General features: G+C 40.1%; 1 protein-coding gene across 1 annotated transcript in view; it reads right to left on the minus strand.

The window, feature by feature from the left end:
• LOC129773031 (uncharacterized) overlaps positions 1-12,535 on the minus strand; it is a 41,550-nt gene extending 29,015 nt beyond the window's left edge. Inside the window, exons 1-2 of the mRNA XM_055776583.1 lie at positions 12,499-12,535; positions 8,692-8,918 (exon numbers count right to left, since the gene is read on the minus strand). Coding sequence (XP_055632558.1) covers positions 8,692-8,918; positions 12,499-12,535 — 264 coding nt within the window. The remainder of the gene's footprint in view (positions 1-8,691; positions 8,919-12,498) is intronic.
• Positions 12,536-17,621: the final 5,086 nt, after the last annotated feature.

A 17,621-nucleotide genomic window follows, 5' to 3' on the forward strand; every position in this document is an offset into this window, starting at 1 on the left:
AATCACACATATCTAGAAAATCTGTATGAACACATGTAAACATTAATTAGAGTAATACTGAATCTTTCAATACCTTTTTTTTTTCAATATTTCAATATTTTTTGAATACTTAAATTTTTGATAATTTTTTTTTATAATTATTCTTGATACACCGTAGTGAGATGCACATTCAGTATTTTTTTCAAATTTTTATCTCGAAGCTTTTGAGGATGGCGTGAAATAAACGAAAAAGTACGTTTTTCTCTATAGATCCTATGTCAAACCAAATTTCTTTATAAAATATTTGCCATACAGCTAGTGATTTGGTTTGGAGCACTTTTTATTCCCTTACCCGGCCAGGCCCTTTATGAAAGATTTTGAACGCTCAAAATTAGACTATACATTGATAGATCACGGAGATGTTTGCATATATCGATTGGAAATATTCCACAGCAAAAATTAGCTTAATTATATTTTTGTTTGTAACAAAAAATTTAGAATAAGAAAATGTCAAGCGACAAAAGTTCCAAGCTCTGATTGGTTCGTGCAACTCAAATTGGGCACGTGGACAAGTGGCTCAAAATGAATACATTTACTGGCGATTTCTGGGTTCGGATCATCCTTCACGTGCATTCGTGGATTCACTACGTAGAAAAATTCAGCTATGGAGCGAGTTTAGTATCATTCCTATGTAATATTCGAAGTGATAGACAAGCGAATGAATTGAATGAAATAGTTTCGTGGTCCTACGTCAAGGGAGAACAGGGTGAACAGAGATAATGTATGAGATAATGAGAAAGCGTTTTACTTATTCAGGGTCAGTAACACATCAAACAAATCTTAGAGATATTCCGACTCTATTTGTATACAAACGAATCTCACGGGAATACAGGTCGAACTCGATTATATACAGACTCAATTATATGTGATTCGATTATATACAATTTTGGACTCGATTATATACAGCTTGAAAAACATATTTTTTTATCATTCCAATATGACTCATTTCAAGAAAAAATATAACCTTTCAGCGTTATAGTGAAATTTGAGTGGGTATTGTATGTACAGGGGCTTAAAAATCGCGATTTTGAAGATTTTGCTTGAATTTTCACCAGAAATTATTCATATCGATATTGTAGCGAAATTAAGAAAGATAGAAGTTGGTTGTCAAAGAACAAATAGTAGAGTGATTTGAGAGCTTTAATTTAATTGATAGAAACAATCAAGCTTAATATGAATTTTCAGGATAAAATGAATTACTAACAAAAAAAAATGTTTTCATGTGAGAAAGGTGTTTTCTGACTTTAGGGGGATTAATCAAAAAATAAATTTTCCCTTTATTCTCAATAAACGAAAAATATATGCATAAAACAAGAAGTGGGTTATAATTTTTATATAACCGCAAGGTAGACGTAGGACAACCTTTGGCCCAGCGATCATTTTTTTGAAATTGGATGTGAATCAATTCTTAATGCATGGATGAATGAATATTTTGAAAGATTGCTGAAAGTTTTTCTTGTTAGTGTGTGAATGGATGAGTATAAGTATGGAATTGTTATTAACATAAAATTCAACTCTTTCGAACTTGTTGGTGGTCCCGAAACGAACCGATGGAAATTGAGTGCCCTTGAAAAAGCAACTGAAGATGTTTGATAAATGATTCATTTTTGTTTTCGTGAGAATGAAACGAGATTTTTCTTGATCACTCCATACGCAGAATAGATACTGAGGGCGCCATTTCACGGTGAAAACGAAATAAAGTCTATACAACCTTGCATAACATTCTTTTCGTTTTCATCGTGATGTGACAATTTTTCATGACTGTTCCATGCGAAAGCAGAACAGAAACTGATGCGAGTGGAAGTACTCACGCCTTGCATGTGTCCGCTATGGTTTCCCAAACACTAATGCAAGCGAGCAAAACAAATCACAGCTTGTATGTATTCGCTATGACGTTTTCTCCAGGTGCCTATATGTTGCGTCCGTGTTCGGGAATACATTGCGATCACCAATCATCACCAATAAGCTAGATTGTTATGTCTTCAACAGCTTGCTTTCAAAGCAATTTTTAAGCTATTGAAACGATTTTTTGGACCAATAAGTGGAAATCATATAACTCGTTGACATTTTATCTTTCCGATGATGTGATTATCATACCACTCCATTCAGCCGGTAAAAAGGTATTAACGTTCAAAAGCTTGCGGTCCAGCGTCACTCTCGCTTTCGAAACTTTGAACTTACACCCCGGTACAGAAATGAAAGACGTAGTCCTACGTCAGAAAACGAATAAAGAAAATTTTCGATTCAATTATATACAGTGAAAAGAAATCGGGGACTGTATATAATCGAGTCCGCGCTGTAGTACAAATCTTATGGTGAACTTTTATTTTACTATCGAATTTTTCTTTCATTAATTTTTTTCCATAAAGTATTTTGTGCGTTCCTAGTAGTATTCCTGCATTTTTCATTTTTTGGTATCATGTCATATCATCAATGTTATTAGGGAACATCGAATAATAATTGTTTCATGACGAGAGATTTTACATTGATTTGATATTTCAAAATTGATAAAAATCAAATAAAACAAAATTGTGTAATCTGAACGCTTAATGTTTGTTTGAATCTAGTTATTCGGGTAATGGTTTAGATGAGGAAGATAATCGAACTCGATCATCGGTACGTTCAATTTGTTTCTACAGCCCAAACGAAGTCTTTGGAACATAATTTCACAGCAAGCATCCAACTGTGATGAGCCTTATAATAGTCCCCTTAGTTCATTTTACATTTTAACATATGTACTTTCATTATCTTATATCTGTATATGCTGAGTTAACATCGGACTCCGTTTCACGCAACAATGTTGCAAAAACACCCTTCGCCGCGTGGTTCGCACCTGTATAAGTTACTGATTTCCGCACAGCTTGCACATGGCAGGCAGCCGCGAAAGGCTGGCTAGCATCGAATGCACTTCGTTTCGAACCAAATCGCAACCGTTACGCACTGAACAGTGCGATAATGAGCGCAAAAGTTATAAATGTACAATTGCACTATTGCAACGGTAATCGCACCTAGAATAACTATCCAACTAACCCTGCCTCCGCAGAAGCTCATTTCCGGCAAGGCACCGGAAGTGCGTATTTAATTTCTACGCCGATCCGCAACTAGCAAATGCGCAGAAATCAGCAATATTGACTAAACATATCGAGCATTTGCCTCACTCGAAAAAAAATCTATATATCCGCACACATTCAACTGTTCTGAGCACGGTTCGAAGGAGCAATTAGCTGCATGAAATATTATTCGCTTGTACCCTTTTTGCGTTTATCCCACAGAAATGCTGTTTTTGCCTTTGTACCATATAAATGCACTTTAAACCGATTGCATACCGTGTTTTGCTCTGCTTTTGTGCCACATATCAGCAACACGTATGTCTAAATGAATGAATGAATTGGCTTGGATATGAGTTTCTCTCATTTGCTCGGCTGGTTTTGGTTTTGGCTGGCCGACCGGCGAATCGAAGGCAGAATTTTCTGCACGCATGATACGTAAATTTATTTCCTGAGTCCCAATCGCTCTTCCTTTCATGTTCGACGATGGCTTGCTGTGTGTTTAAGCCTCAGTCCGGATTACCGAAGACCGATGTGTGGGGATGTCATGTTTTCGACTCGTTGCAGGAAACACGAAAAGATACGCAATCATGAGAAAGCTATTCCGTGTATCCGTAGCCAGCTCTCCAAGCGACTCAAAAGGGGTAAAAAACAGATCTACAATGATGAATCGACCCGTTATCGCTGAAGATTTCCATTGTTTATCTTCGTAAGCAATTGCAGAAATGATGATTATTTTCTACTTACCTCAGAAAGCTAGTCTCAGCATAATAACCGGCCGATACGATAAATGACCACACCAACCAACCGTTCTGTCCATCCGACCATGGTTCGCTGCGTGCTGAAAAAAATAACATCCCCACTGACATTCGTGTGCCACTCGATGATGCACCTTTTCCCGTTCGTATGTGATTTCAGTCTTTAAAAATTTTATTAATTCGACTCTTCTTGTTTATTCCCGCTATCGGTCAAGTTCTCTCTGTACTTTCCCATCCTCCCACGTCCTTCCCAAGCGGTTTGCTTGAATGTTTTTTCCGATGTTAACACGCAATTTCTGTGTTTTCAGAATTCCAAACTGCAGCTTACAATATGTATTTACAAAAGTCATAAATAAACCATTCGCCGTTCGTTCTCGCATGATATGATAGTTAGATATTTTAGGATAAATCATGCTTAACATGAACCACGAGACCGAAACAATATTTTTGCCCCTCTTGATCTCGCTTTCCATGCTTTCTCGCATCATTCTCTGGCCCAGAGAACCAAAAAGCAAAAACACCGCCAGTGCCGATCGATTTCCCAAATCCGACAATTTAAGTCCCGCAACTGAACCTCCAAACGGACACTCAAAATAGAATCGGACATCGGCTAAAATTCGAGAATAGAATGATGAATGGTGCGTTTCTCGCAATCAATCTAGCTCTCGGTTGTAAAAGTGTCAGGGGCTATTTGTTTCGAAGCGATTTTGAATTACCGCCGTTTAATTTGGAATATCCCTTTTTTTCCCGGCCGGGGACCGGTCGCCTCTTACTCGAGTCGATGGCGTGAATATACTTCCTGTCCGTATGTGGGTGGGTGTGAGAAGCTGTGTGTATGTGGAGAGAGAGAGAGAGAGAGAGAGAGAGAGAGAGAGAGTATCCCATCGTGTTTGCCCAACCGCACACACCTCCCCACACACACAAAGGATCGCGCACTATACGGTAAAAACGAAACGCGTACGCACAATTAATTTAGAGACAATAAAATTCAATTCAGTGAACTCAGCACACGTCCGTTTGGCGGGGTGACTTTTTTCCTTACTGGTGGCGGGGTCATACAGGCAAAGGGTATTGTGTTCTCGGTGGTTAGAGTGCGTTCTAGAATACAACTAAATGCCACGCGAAAGTAAAGATTGTAATAATCCACAAAAAGTGCTAAAAGGGACAAAAAAAGCCATTCAGATAGGACTTCAATAGATTACTGCTTCTTGCTGCTGCAGAATACAATAGAACTACATATCTCAAATACATATCCACTAACAATTTTCCTAACATTCCACGATATAAAAATGTGTATCTTATGAATCAGTCGACTACCTGATTACACGCCTACCTTGTTTCTCAATTGAGATCTTGACAGGATTGCAACCTTCTAGTCCGAATTTTGCCAGTACTCGATTGGATTCTGCTTCTTCTGACAAACTCCATGTCAGAGTTTGAGATCTTGGGCCTGATTCTCGAATAAAGGGTGTGTCACATCAAATTGCATCACGGAATAAACGCTGTAGAAATTTAATTTTTAGGAATTATATCTGCGGCTTTCGCTTATAATCAGATAAGAGTGTATAGATCACGTTGGCCATGTTTCACTGTCAATTTTTCGTAAATTTGGAAAAATGTCGTCGAACGAAAAAGAGCGTCGTGAATTAATCCTGCGCACTCATTTCGAGAATCTGGAGTTGTCACATCGGGTCATCGGTAAGATGCTGGGAATCGTCCAATCCACGGTCAGCAGAGTACTAAAACGATACTTCGAGAACCTAACCATCGACCGGAAGGTGAAGAACGGCAAAAATGGATGCTTCGTCAGTGAAAAAGATCAGTTTAGACGTGATCCGAGAAGTTCGGTCCGGGATGTCGCCAATAAGCTGAATTTGTCAAGTTCATTCGTCCAGCGGACCAAGCAGCGGGAGGGCCTGCGTACATACAAGGTTCAGAAGGCTCAAAACCGCGACGAAAGTCAAAACATGGTGGGGAAGACGCGAGCCCGGAAGCTGTACACCGAAATGCTGACGAAGCCGCATTGCCTGGTAATGGACGACGAAACCTCTGTCAAAGCGGACTTTCGTCAGCTGCCGGGCCTGTTGTTCTTCTCCGCAGAGGACAAATTCAGCGTTCCGGAGGAGATTCGCAAGCAGAAACTATCCAAGTTTGCCAAAAAGTACATGGTGTGGCAAGCGATCTGCTCTTGCGGAAAGCGGAGCGCCCCCTTCGTGATGCCCGGCACGGTAAACGGGCAGGTTTACCTTAAGGAGTGCCTACAGAAGCGCTTACTACCACTATTGAAGCAGCACGAGGGCCCGACCATCTTCTGGCCGGATCTCGCTTCGTGCCACTATTCAAAGGACATGTTGGAGTGGTACGAAGCCAACGGGGTCACCTTCGTACCAAAGGAAATGAACCCGCCCAACGCGCCGGAGCTTCGCCCAATAGAGAAATATTGGGAATTATGAAGCAGGCCCTCCGGAAGAACTCAAAAGTTGTTTAATCGGAGGCGGACTTCAAGTGAAAATGGATTTCTGTTCAAAAAAAACTACAACCTGACGTTGTACAGAACCTCATGGACGGGGTAAAGAGGAAGGTACGATCATACGGGCTTGGGTTCGAAGTATGAATAAAAAGAAAATGCCAAAAGTTGTTTAATAGTTTTTATTTTACTGTCTAAAATTTTCAAAAGGATCGGTCTACTGGGCGAATTCCTACAGCGTTTTTTCCGTGATGCAATTTGATGTGACACACCCTTTACACTTCGAATACACTTCACGGTGGAAACGGTATGAAACGTTCCCGCGATGACAGCGGTACGGTGTCGACATCTGGATTCGAGATTAGTTTCCCACTAAACTTATCATTATAATATCAAATTATCTTCACATGAAATTTTTGTATGAAATTATTATATCGCATGAAGAAAACAAAGTTTTCCACTCACATTGAATACCAGTTTGATACGAAGAAGTTAATTTTCAATAATGATTTTTTATTTGAAAAGTGCTCATCCTGCCTGAAAACTCATTATTATCTTCGACACTTCACTAACTCGTAAAACGTAGTTCAATGGCGTGCCGTTTATTCCGTTTCCACCGTGAAGTGTATTCGAGAATCAGGCCTTATCTTATTATCTTATCTAAATTCCAAGGAAGAAATTTATGCTGAGTTAGATTCGAGATAATCTTTTATGATGAATAACTTCAGTGTCTTGATATTCCACAAACGATAGACGGATATACAACCGTAATTGCTTTTCGTCTTCTTCGATTCTATTTGATTCTCAGTTGTACCCAATTTTACCACACGTAGGGGAGCCGCGGGTAAGACGAACAGTTGGGGTATGATGGACAGGTGGTTGATTTGTATAGTTGCACTAGCTAACCCGGCAAACTTCGTCCCATTTAAAATTTATTTTTCGTTATCACATTCACGTTTTTTTACTAAGCGCACGTTCATGGGTCCAATCGCAAAACTGTTCATTGATTGATTTTCTAATCTACCCTTTAAAATCACCTTTACTATAAAATTCCTAGTAATTCTACCAAAACTTGTCATTGCAATATAAGATTTTTTTCAGACACAATTCTCGTTCAAAATTTTTCAATCACTCGCAAATAACATGCTTCTCCATTACAATAAATCAATGTTTGATACAGAAAATATGATAGAATAAAGACAGCCCCAAATCGAACAATTCCTTTCTCGAGTTTTGCTCTTATCAACACATTCGGTGATCCATTTTTGTTTATATAGATAGAAGATGATATAGGAGTGCGTTTTGTCACATTAGAAAAAATAAATTGTCATGTTTGGTTGGAATATGTGTATTATTTTACCGGGACCCCCTCTCCATTTCAGAGGAGGGAGGGGTGTCATACCATCATAGAAACATTTATCATATTCAAAAACCTTCTCATGCCAAATTTGTCTTCACTTGATTGATTAGTTAGACAGACAAAAATTATGAAAAAACACATTTTTATAAAACATTGGACCAATTATTTCGAAAACCAGTATATTGAACTGTAATAAACTGCTTTTAAAAACATGATTTTCCAAAGATACAATTGAAGTTTTCTTTAACATGTCCGTCTTACCCCCATCTCCCCTACAGATTTATCTGGAAAGGTACAGATTTTTTCGTTATTTCTGATACAGATTCTGGGCCTTATTCCCGTATCCACTTACACTTACGTTCCCACTCCGCTTACATCTCACTTTATTTTTTTGCACCTATTCCCGGTTCATGAAGTGTAAAAATAAACTTCTTGTAGAATGTGGAGTGGATACCAAAATGACCCTGTGTTCATTTCCAATGTCGTTTCTAAGAGAAACGTCAGTTGTATTTGGTTTTGTCTATCCTCGAGTTGTGTCGAAACACCCAGAAAATGGATTACTAAAGAAGGCTTCCAAATACTTTGTAATACAAACATTAGTAGAATGTACATATTTTCTGTAAATATTACCAATCGCAATAAAGATGCAATGCACATCTCTACCAACGATTGATTAATTTTACTTCGCGGTATTAGTAACTTTCACAATTCTCATTACTGGCATCAATAAAATGTAAATATAACATTATTAGCCTAATTACCGAGTTGTTAATTGAGTTGAACGGCACTACTTTCCGATATTGATTTATTCACAGAAGAAGGTTGAATTAACCCAGATTCGGGACAGGTAAGTAATATTCTTGAGACTCAATTCAATTTATGTTCTTTAATTAATATTGATACATATTGGATAGCAATGATTCGTGCTCGTCTGCTGCGGAAGAATGCGAAGACATTACTTCAATAATAATCTGGGTACTTCGAGACACACAAACGAGTCCTGTCGAGTCCTAGTTCTACCTTTATGCTGTTGGTCAAGGACAACTTCATAAACGTTTTGCAGACGATTGTGATCGATGTTTCGATCAATTGGATGTTTTCCAGATTCGTCACGACGGAGGTTCCGTATCCACGGACCCAGCGCGTCAGGCCAATGTTGCAATGAGGCATTGAGCTGGCCTCACCTAATGCCGTCTGGGTTTCGTCAGCTTCGTGATATTTCCCGAATGTGTAATTATACGCTGGTCCTGGGAGAGGATAATGGTGAGAATTGAATAGTCTGTCGTAGCTAGGGATTGCATTACCATGCCAAAATTTCAATAACCGGCAGTTCGGTAATGGAAAAAGACCCGGTATTACCGGTAAAATCGGTAACGGTAAATCCGGTTAATAATCCCTAGTCGTAGCTATTTGTAGTGATGATTGTTTATTTTTTCCTATTTTGTAGCCGTGGATCAGATCCAATCCATGCAGGATCAGATGTCGATAGTTTAGATAGTTTAATATATAATTTAAATAGTTTAGATAGTTCAATAAATGAATAAAGATGCATACAAAAGCTCAATAAATTCATAACAATATATGCATTGAGGTTGGGTTGAACCGACTTCTTATACTGAGTTATACAGGTTATATTTGGTTACCATTGTTATCGCGTAATATGTACGAAGAATTCATATTGCAAAAAAATACTGAATATTGGTAATATTTACCAAAAAGCTCGTCATATATACCAACTTTCCGGGAGAGTGTATGATCGGCGATCATCATGAGCACGAGGAATCGCTCTGTTCACACAAACGAGAGCGTGAAGTGTAAACCAAGGCGCCTAGAAGTATATCCTAAGGTGAGGCCGTTTCGTCACTAAGTTGGTTAGGAGAGCGGTATATGAAAACAGTACGGAAGAAAGCAGAAGGGGAATTATTTGCTTGAAGTATGAAAGAGACAGACTGATCACGAGCGAGCTTGCACTGAGAGAAATAATTAGTAAATATAACGAATTTTTTGGTAATACTACCAATCTATAGTCATTTTCGACCGTACTAATAAACACATATGTCAAGCAGAACCATGATTCGGAAGCCCAATATCGGCTACATTTTCTCGCCGAAAATGCACGTATCAGAATTATATCCTTATTATACCTCCGTATTGCCTTATGGGGACAATGAAAATGGTTAATACGCGCTTTTCTCACCAATTTTCAGATATGACAATATCCAAGCTTACTAATGTTATCGAGTAAAATATACTAATCTCTGGTAGGGATGCGGGTTTGTTGACAATATGTACAAAAAATTTGTACATTCTACTAATTTTGCATTACCAAATGTATTTAGTAGTTTTCAACCGAGGATTTTTCAAGCGTATTGTGTTTTGTTTACAAACAAAACACAGCAGACTTCCAAGATGGCTGAAAAGTGTTTTTAGCAAGTGGGACCACCTTAGGATATACATGGTTTTCCATTTCGGGCTTCCGAAAGTATACAGCCCTGCGCTGACAACCGTTTGACATAGCTGTCAACCAAAGCGTCATATCGTTAGTTGAATGTCTGCCATTTTACAATATGGATCGTTTTAGCATCGCACAACGTGTTAATTTTGTTAAATTATACTATGAAAATGATGAAAAACCGACAAATGTTTTTCGAGCATTACGGACGGATTTTGGTCGTCATGGACGGCCTACAGAGCACACAATCGCTAATGTAGTGCGTAAATTCGAACAAACTGGATCCGTAGCGGATATTGTGAGAGCTGTGCATCATCGTAATGTGCGTTCGGCCGAAAATATTGCTGCTGTTGCTGCCAGTGTGGAGGATGACCCGAATGTTTCGATTCCACGGCGTGCTCAGCAATTGGGCTTGTGAAACACATCATTGTGGCGAATTTTGCATTTGGACTTGCAACAACATCCATATAAAGTCCAACTGGTACAAAAATTAGAGCGTGGTGACCATGGAATGCGTCGGGCATACGTCGATTGGGTGAACGAACAATAGCAGCAAAATGCTGAATTTTCGCATCAAATTTTCTTCAGCGATGAGGCACATTTCGAGCTCGGTGACTATGTGAACACCCAAAATTTCCGTATATGGGGCTCAGAAAATCCACACGTGATTGTTGAAAGGCCATTGCATCCGCCAAAAGTCACTGTTTGGTGCGCATTATGGTCTGGTGGAGTCATCGGGCCGTATTGTTTTGAAAATGAGGACGGTGAGACGGTAACTGTGAATGGTGAGCGCTATGGCCGCATGTTAACCGATTTTTTTTTTGCCACAAATTGAAGATATGGATACGGATGACATGTGGTTTCAGCAGGACGGCGCCACGTGCCACACAACACGACTGAACATGGCCATATTGCGAACGAAACTTGAGGGACGCATAATTTCGCGTTTTGGTGATGCCAATTGGCCGTCCAGATCAGATTTGAACCCGCTAGACTTTTGTTGTGGGGTTATGCGAAAGACCGTGTCTATGCCAACTCTCCGCAAACTCTTGAACATTTGAAAGACAACATTCGTGAAGCTATGACCGAGATACCGCCCCATATGTGCCGAAAAGTCATCGAGTGTTCCGGATCAAGGTGTGCGAGGAAGCCCTAGGTGGACATATGAATGATGTTGTATTTCACACATCATGGCATAAACCAAACTTTTTGAAAATTTGAAATAAAAGTTTCATCGAAATTCGAATTATAAGTGTGTTTTATTTCAATTTACTTTCGGTATTTAAAGTTGGAAAACCCTGTACTTCTAGGCGCCTTGGTGTAAACCAGAATAACATCGGTGGATGAACTCGGTATAATCATAATGAATTCTACCGAATGTTTACAGTGGCGTGCAATCCGGAATAAAGTTGTACTCACTACACATTGTTTTTACGTATAGTGTATTCGGGAATAAGGCCCTCTGTACGCAACAGAGTAAATATTTTCTAAAAAGTACAGATTGGTATAGATTTTTTTCCGCGTATGAAATTTCTTACATTTGAACCAATGAGGTATATATGAGGTGGAGCAGTAGGCAGAGTACATTTGGATTGGTAAACCAAATATGGTGTCGTCATTATATGTATTCAAAATGGAATGTATATGGAAGAAACAAAACAATGTTTAAATAATTCACAATTTCATGATGTCATAGATGATGATTGTATTGTGACTTACTTCCATCATTTAAGGAGCAAAAACGTTCAGAGAACAGTCGTATTCTTAGTCCTCGGAAACAGCAGAATTTTGAATGAAATGTTACTTAATTGTAAACTATTTTTCACAAATCACATACACCGGTAATGAGAGCCTTCAAAATATCATCATATCATGGCGATAATAACGAAAATTGGTTTGTTTCTATGAAGATGAGAGAGTGAAAATGACACACAAAAATATCACTTTAATTCATCTTTTCCTACATAATTTCACAAATATCCACTGCACACTGTCACATTATATGCATATTCAATGGGAGCTCCACGGAAAGATCTGTTTTTAATTCATAAGAAATTTGCCGAAATAAAAGCGTTTTCACATGGATGTTGAAGGCAATTGAATGTAAACACAAATATTGACGTCACAATGTGAAAAGTAGCTATGGCAGCGTATTGGAGATGTAATTTTGCTAAGAGATACTCAAAAAACTACTTGGATATTGAGGAAGTTTAGTATTTCAGTGTTGTTCTATACAGCGAGCAATCAACAGTGCATATCAATACTGAAGATGAGAGGTCATTTCAAAATTTTCATTGCTTCATAATGCACTATTTAGTCCTACGTCTTTCCGGTTATATTCCCGACACTACCCATCAAACGGATATTCAACTCACCTCCTTGCGATTGTAATCGGCCTACATTGTCTACCATTACCGTTGTATAAAGGGTGTGTCACATCAAATTGCATCACGGAAAAAACGCTGTAGAAATTCGCTTAGTAGACCGATCCTTTTGAAAATTTTAGACAGTAACATAAAAACTATTAAACAACTTTTGGCATTTTCTTTTTATTCATACTTCGAGCCCAAGCCCGTATGCTCGCACCTTCCTCTTTACCCCGTCCATAAGGTTCTGTACAACGTCAGGTTGTAGTTCTTTTTGAACAGAAATCCATTTTCTCTTGAAGTCCGCCTCCGATTTGACAACTTTTGGGTTCTTCCGGAGGGCCTGCTTCATAATCGCCCAATATTTCTCTATTGGGCGAAGCTCCGGCGCGTTGGGCGGGTTCATTTCCTTTGGCACGAAGGTGACCCCGTTGGCTTCGTACCACTCCAACACGTCCTTTGAATAGTGGCACGAAGCGAGATCCGGCCAGAAGATGGTCGGGCCCTCGTGCTGCTTCAATAGTGGTAGTAAGCGCTTCTGTAGGCACTCCTTAAGGTAAACCTGCCCGTTTACCGTGCCGGTCATCACGAAGGGGGCGCTCCGCTTTCCGCAAGAGCAGATCGCTTGCCACACCATGTACTTTTTGGCAAACTTGGATAGTTTCTGCTTGCGAATCTCCTCCGGAACGCTGAATTTGTCCTCTGCGGAGAAGAACAAAAGGCCCGGCAGCTGACGAAAGTCCGCTTTGACGTAGGTTTCGTCGTCCATTACCAGGCAATGCGGCTTCGTCAGCATTTCGGTGTACAGCTTCCGGGCTCGCGTCTTCCCCACCATGTTTTGCCTTACGTCGCGGTTAGGAGCCTTCTGAACGTTGTATGTACGCAGGCCCTCCCGCTGCTTGGTCCGCTGGACGAATGAACTTGACAAATTCAGCTTATTGGCGACATCCCGAACCGAACTTCTCGGATCACGTCTAAACTGCTTAACTACGCGCTTGTGATCTTTTTCACTGACGGAGCATCCATTTTTGCCGTTCTTCACCTTCCGGTCGATGGTTAGGTTCTCGAAGTATCGTTTTAGTACTCTGCTGACCGTGGATTGGACGATTCCCAGCATCTTACCGATGTCCCGATGTGACAACCCCGGATTCTCGAAATGAGTGCACAGGATTAATTCACGACGCTCTTTTTCGTTCGAAGACATTTTTCCAAATTTACGAAAAATTAACAGTGAAGCATGACCAACGTGATCTATACACTCTTATCTGATTATAAGCGAAAGCTGAAGATATAATTCCTAAAAGTTTAATTTCTACAGCGTTTTTTCCGTGATGCAATTTGATGTGACACACCCTTTAGTTGACTTCAGGGTGTTGACACTGAGTTGAGATGTTTTACATGCGCCATGTGCTTCAACTTATGTCCAGATAGAATATTTGGATTGAAATCCGGGATACTGGAGGGGCATTAATCTTCCGAAAATTCCTTGGTTTCCATCAACCCGCGTAGAGTCCGATGTGTCAAATGACGAACTACAAAATAGTGTGATAATCTGAAGAAAATTTGGCTTTCACTAAGAGAGCACCTGGTTCTTCAAAATACCAATATAAACTTCAGTATTGATTTTAACGTAGGATTATTGTATTCTTCTTTTTAGGCTAGAACAACAACATCTTCGATAGAGTCACTTGAAACTCCCCTATCCGTCCTGTAATCAAATAACACTTTACCCGGCATCTGGAAGATGCCTACGAATCATCTCTAATGATCCTCCGCATAGATGTTACAAAAATATTGGCGTCTCTGCCAATTTTCGTGATGGGTCCTACCGGAAACTGTAAAATCTTGGATTTGATTACTCGAATCAATGTTGGTGTAAGCGTAGATGATTGACGACCACTTCCAGGCTTTCATGGGTCAATACCATATCGTACAGAATGCACGCAACCAATTAAATCAAAATCCCAACCGTTCCGAATCACAACGACTGCGACATGCGCCAACAGTCATTGGCTCCTTTAAGTGGATAGCTTCCACAATAATAAACACCCATTCAACCCGTCAAGTACACATTTGGAAGATATCCTCCGACCCATCGGGAAAGAAGGGGGAGTTTCGGACTATCCTGGACTAGGCACAAAATTCACACAGAACCATTTATCCTTCCAAAGTCAGAGCAAAGCTACGGCTGTCGTTTTGGTGTGCGCCTTCCAATATTTGTCCGTTTGCCTTTTTGATTTCCCTTTGACTGTTCGGCGGCGATGTCTAGGTAAATAAATGGGTTCAAAAGTGCGGGTGGCGGGTTCGTCTACCGAAGTCCACCGATGCGATGGTCCGCTGTCCATTTGCCATGTTTCCCCTCCAACACTGTAGATTAAACAGGAGGTGGTGGGGCAATACCCGAAGCCAAAAGCATTTCACATCGGTTGGAAACCTGATTGGCAACTGACAGTCCAGGCAGGTGGGTGGGTGTGTATGTGTGTGTGTGTGGATGCGAGAAATAGAGAACGAGGGGAACCCTCACTCCAATTACCTCCACGCCAGTTGCAGTCATCACATCGCAGCGCACTTGTTGATCGCCTCGCTTTCGACGGTGCGTTAAATTCAAACAGTTACAGCGCGGGAAATAAACGAGAGTCGCCCCGAAAGCCAGATGGATTAATCGCCCTTCACAGAGAGGAAGAGATATTCGCTTGGCGGTTTCAAGTGGAAGCCAATATCTGCCAGCAATTGAACGCCGGAACGACACTTCCTCAAACAGCCAGTAGACGAGGTGATTTTTCGCGTCGTCAGGATAATTCGCTACGCTTTCGATTTGCCAACGGCCCTCATTCTACCCGCGGCGGCAGCGGGTAACGGAATCTTCTTTTGACACACGATTGAGATCTACTTTACGGCGGGCAAATCCGACCGAAAATCGCATCAGCCACCACCGGGGTTTTGTGAGGCTGGGGGGAACTGTGGGTAAGTGGGTTTTAAGATTGGAACGAAGCGCGGGTGGGATGATGGTGAAGAAAATCCACCATTATATGCCGGAGAGGTGGAACAAGCGATACGGCATGAAACGAAAAATTCACTGACAAATAAATAGCTTCCTGAGATTATCTTTCAGTTTATACAATCGAGTCCGCCGAGAAATTTTCGTGCAATGTTCAATATATATTTTTGATGGATCATAGACCATCTCCAGCTGCGATAATAGACCAAAATCATTCCGGACCTTCGCCACGCTGGGAGGGCGGAGACCGAATAATACGAAAGTAATATGAAAAATAATGATAAAAGTAGCTTACATTTCTGTGTTTTCTTTCCGGCTTTCTGACTCTCTGTCTTTCTCGTCTCAGTTTTTTTTTCTTCCTCCCGAACGGGGGGAACACTCGATAAACCTAATATTTTTTTATTATCAACCGAGACGATACGCAAAAATGTGTATGCAGTAGCTTGTGCAGATTCCCATTGCCAATGCTGTGTGTTTTTTTTCTCGGTTTTGGGACGGCTGCTCTGCGCTTCGGGCCGAATTATACGGGGGAGTGATTCTTTTTTTCCTCTTTCCCACTCGCGTATCGCTTTTTTATATCTTTGGAGAGCAAACAATCATAAATGGCACAATTTGATATTCATATTACACGTTCGACTTACTTTTTTCTGATCCGTAAGAGCATTTTCTGGTATTATTTACACACGCACCGCAGGGAGGGTTTTTGTGTTGCCGTTGTTCTTGTTGTTGGTTGGACTATGAGGGTGGAAAATGGGTGAAAAAAGAGTAGCACCGACACTGAGAAGCTGGATAAAGGGGTAGATTTTTCCAGTTTTTTTTACGACGGCTAGCGGTGGAGAAATGTTGGAATAAAAATCAGGATTCCTAAAGAACGTTTTCTTGTAGCCATTGTTTTATTATTGCCTCTTTGATGCTTAGCGATGTCTACATTTATAGATTTGTAATGGCTTAGGGGCAAATGGATAGTCTCAGCGGGGCGGAATCAATTTCGGGATGAAATATGATAGAATTTGTTGGGATCATAATCGGGCTATTAGGCGGGAGTTCTTTTTTTTCTGGCTCTGTCTCCCCGTTGAGTAATGCGAAATAAATTGCTAATTTGAAATATGAGAGTACTTTGCATAGGATTGGTTCAGTGCTTTGAAGTATGTTTTGGATTGTTACATTTCTCTTCATATTCTATTTAAAAGTTATTGTCGAACAATGAAATAGAGACTTTGTGTTGTTATCAATGGATGTTTCAATAATGATGTGCAGCCGAGTTGGAAATGAAATTTGTTCAACGAATTTTGAGCACCATATCGGAATTATTGAATTTTAATGGACATCATAGCATGATGACATTACATCGGATTTTTTCAGACTTTGAACCCTTATATGAACAGAATTTGGTCCCGTTTCGGCTGGACATACCGCATATTCAATTGTATAGACATATTTCTCGATATTGTTCTATTCCTCCGAAATCGCAGTCTTGATATCTATGATAGCTTGGTACATTCCCACGGCATTAAACCTTCGAACAAAGCTCTTCCAGGGGAGCCAACTGGCCAGTTGAGCTAATCTATTTTGTGGTTCTTGATCCACTTCTTGATAACCTTGCTTGTCATTATCCGTTGAATCCATCAGAACCATGTGAGCTTTAACTAAATCCAATAGTTTTAGAGGTAATCACCTATTTGAACTTACGACGAATTGCCTACCAAGAAATGTTTAACTACGAAGGCCGCTTGATTTGCATAAAAGACTTTAAGAGTTGTGACTAAGTATGTATTATTTGCGGGATCCTTTTCGAGATTTTCCAAATTATTCAGTACCACTTAGACAGATCTAGCAATTCGACGAGCAATTTCCCATATTCCAACATTTGTATAATGGAATGCTTCCTTTGTCTTTTTCCTTTTTATTAGTCCTGCGAAATTGTGAGCGACCAGTATGAACATCAGGGAAATTCAAGAATGATCCCTTTAGTAAAATATTTGATAGCTCGAACAATGACTTGCACTGAGGAGCGCGATCGATTCACAAAGCAATAAAAAGCCAATTTGAGCAAATAGTCAAATTAACTCTTAGCGTTAACGTATCCTGTTGATTGCTCGCTGTCTAGAGCGACACTAAAACATTAAAATTATTG

The sequence above is a fragment of the Toxorhynchites rutilus genome, chromosome 3 (genome assembly GCF_029784135.1).
Source record: "Toxorhynchites rutilus septentrionalis strain SRP chromosome 3, ASM2978413v1, whole genome shotgun sequence".
In the NCBI taxonomy this organism is placed as follows: Eukaryota; Metazoa; Arthropoda; class Insecta; order Diptera; family Culicidae; genus Toxorhynchites; species Toxorhynchites rutilus.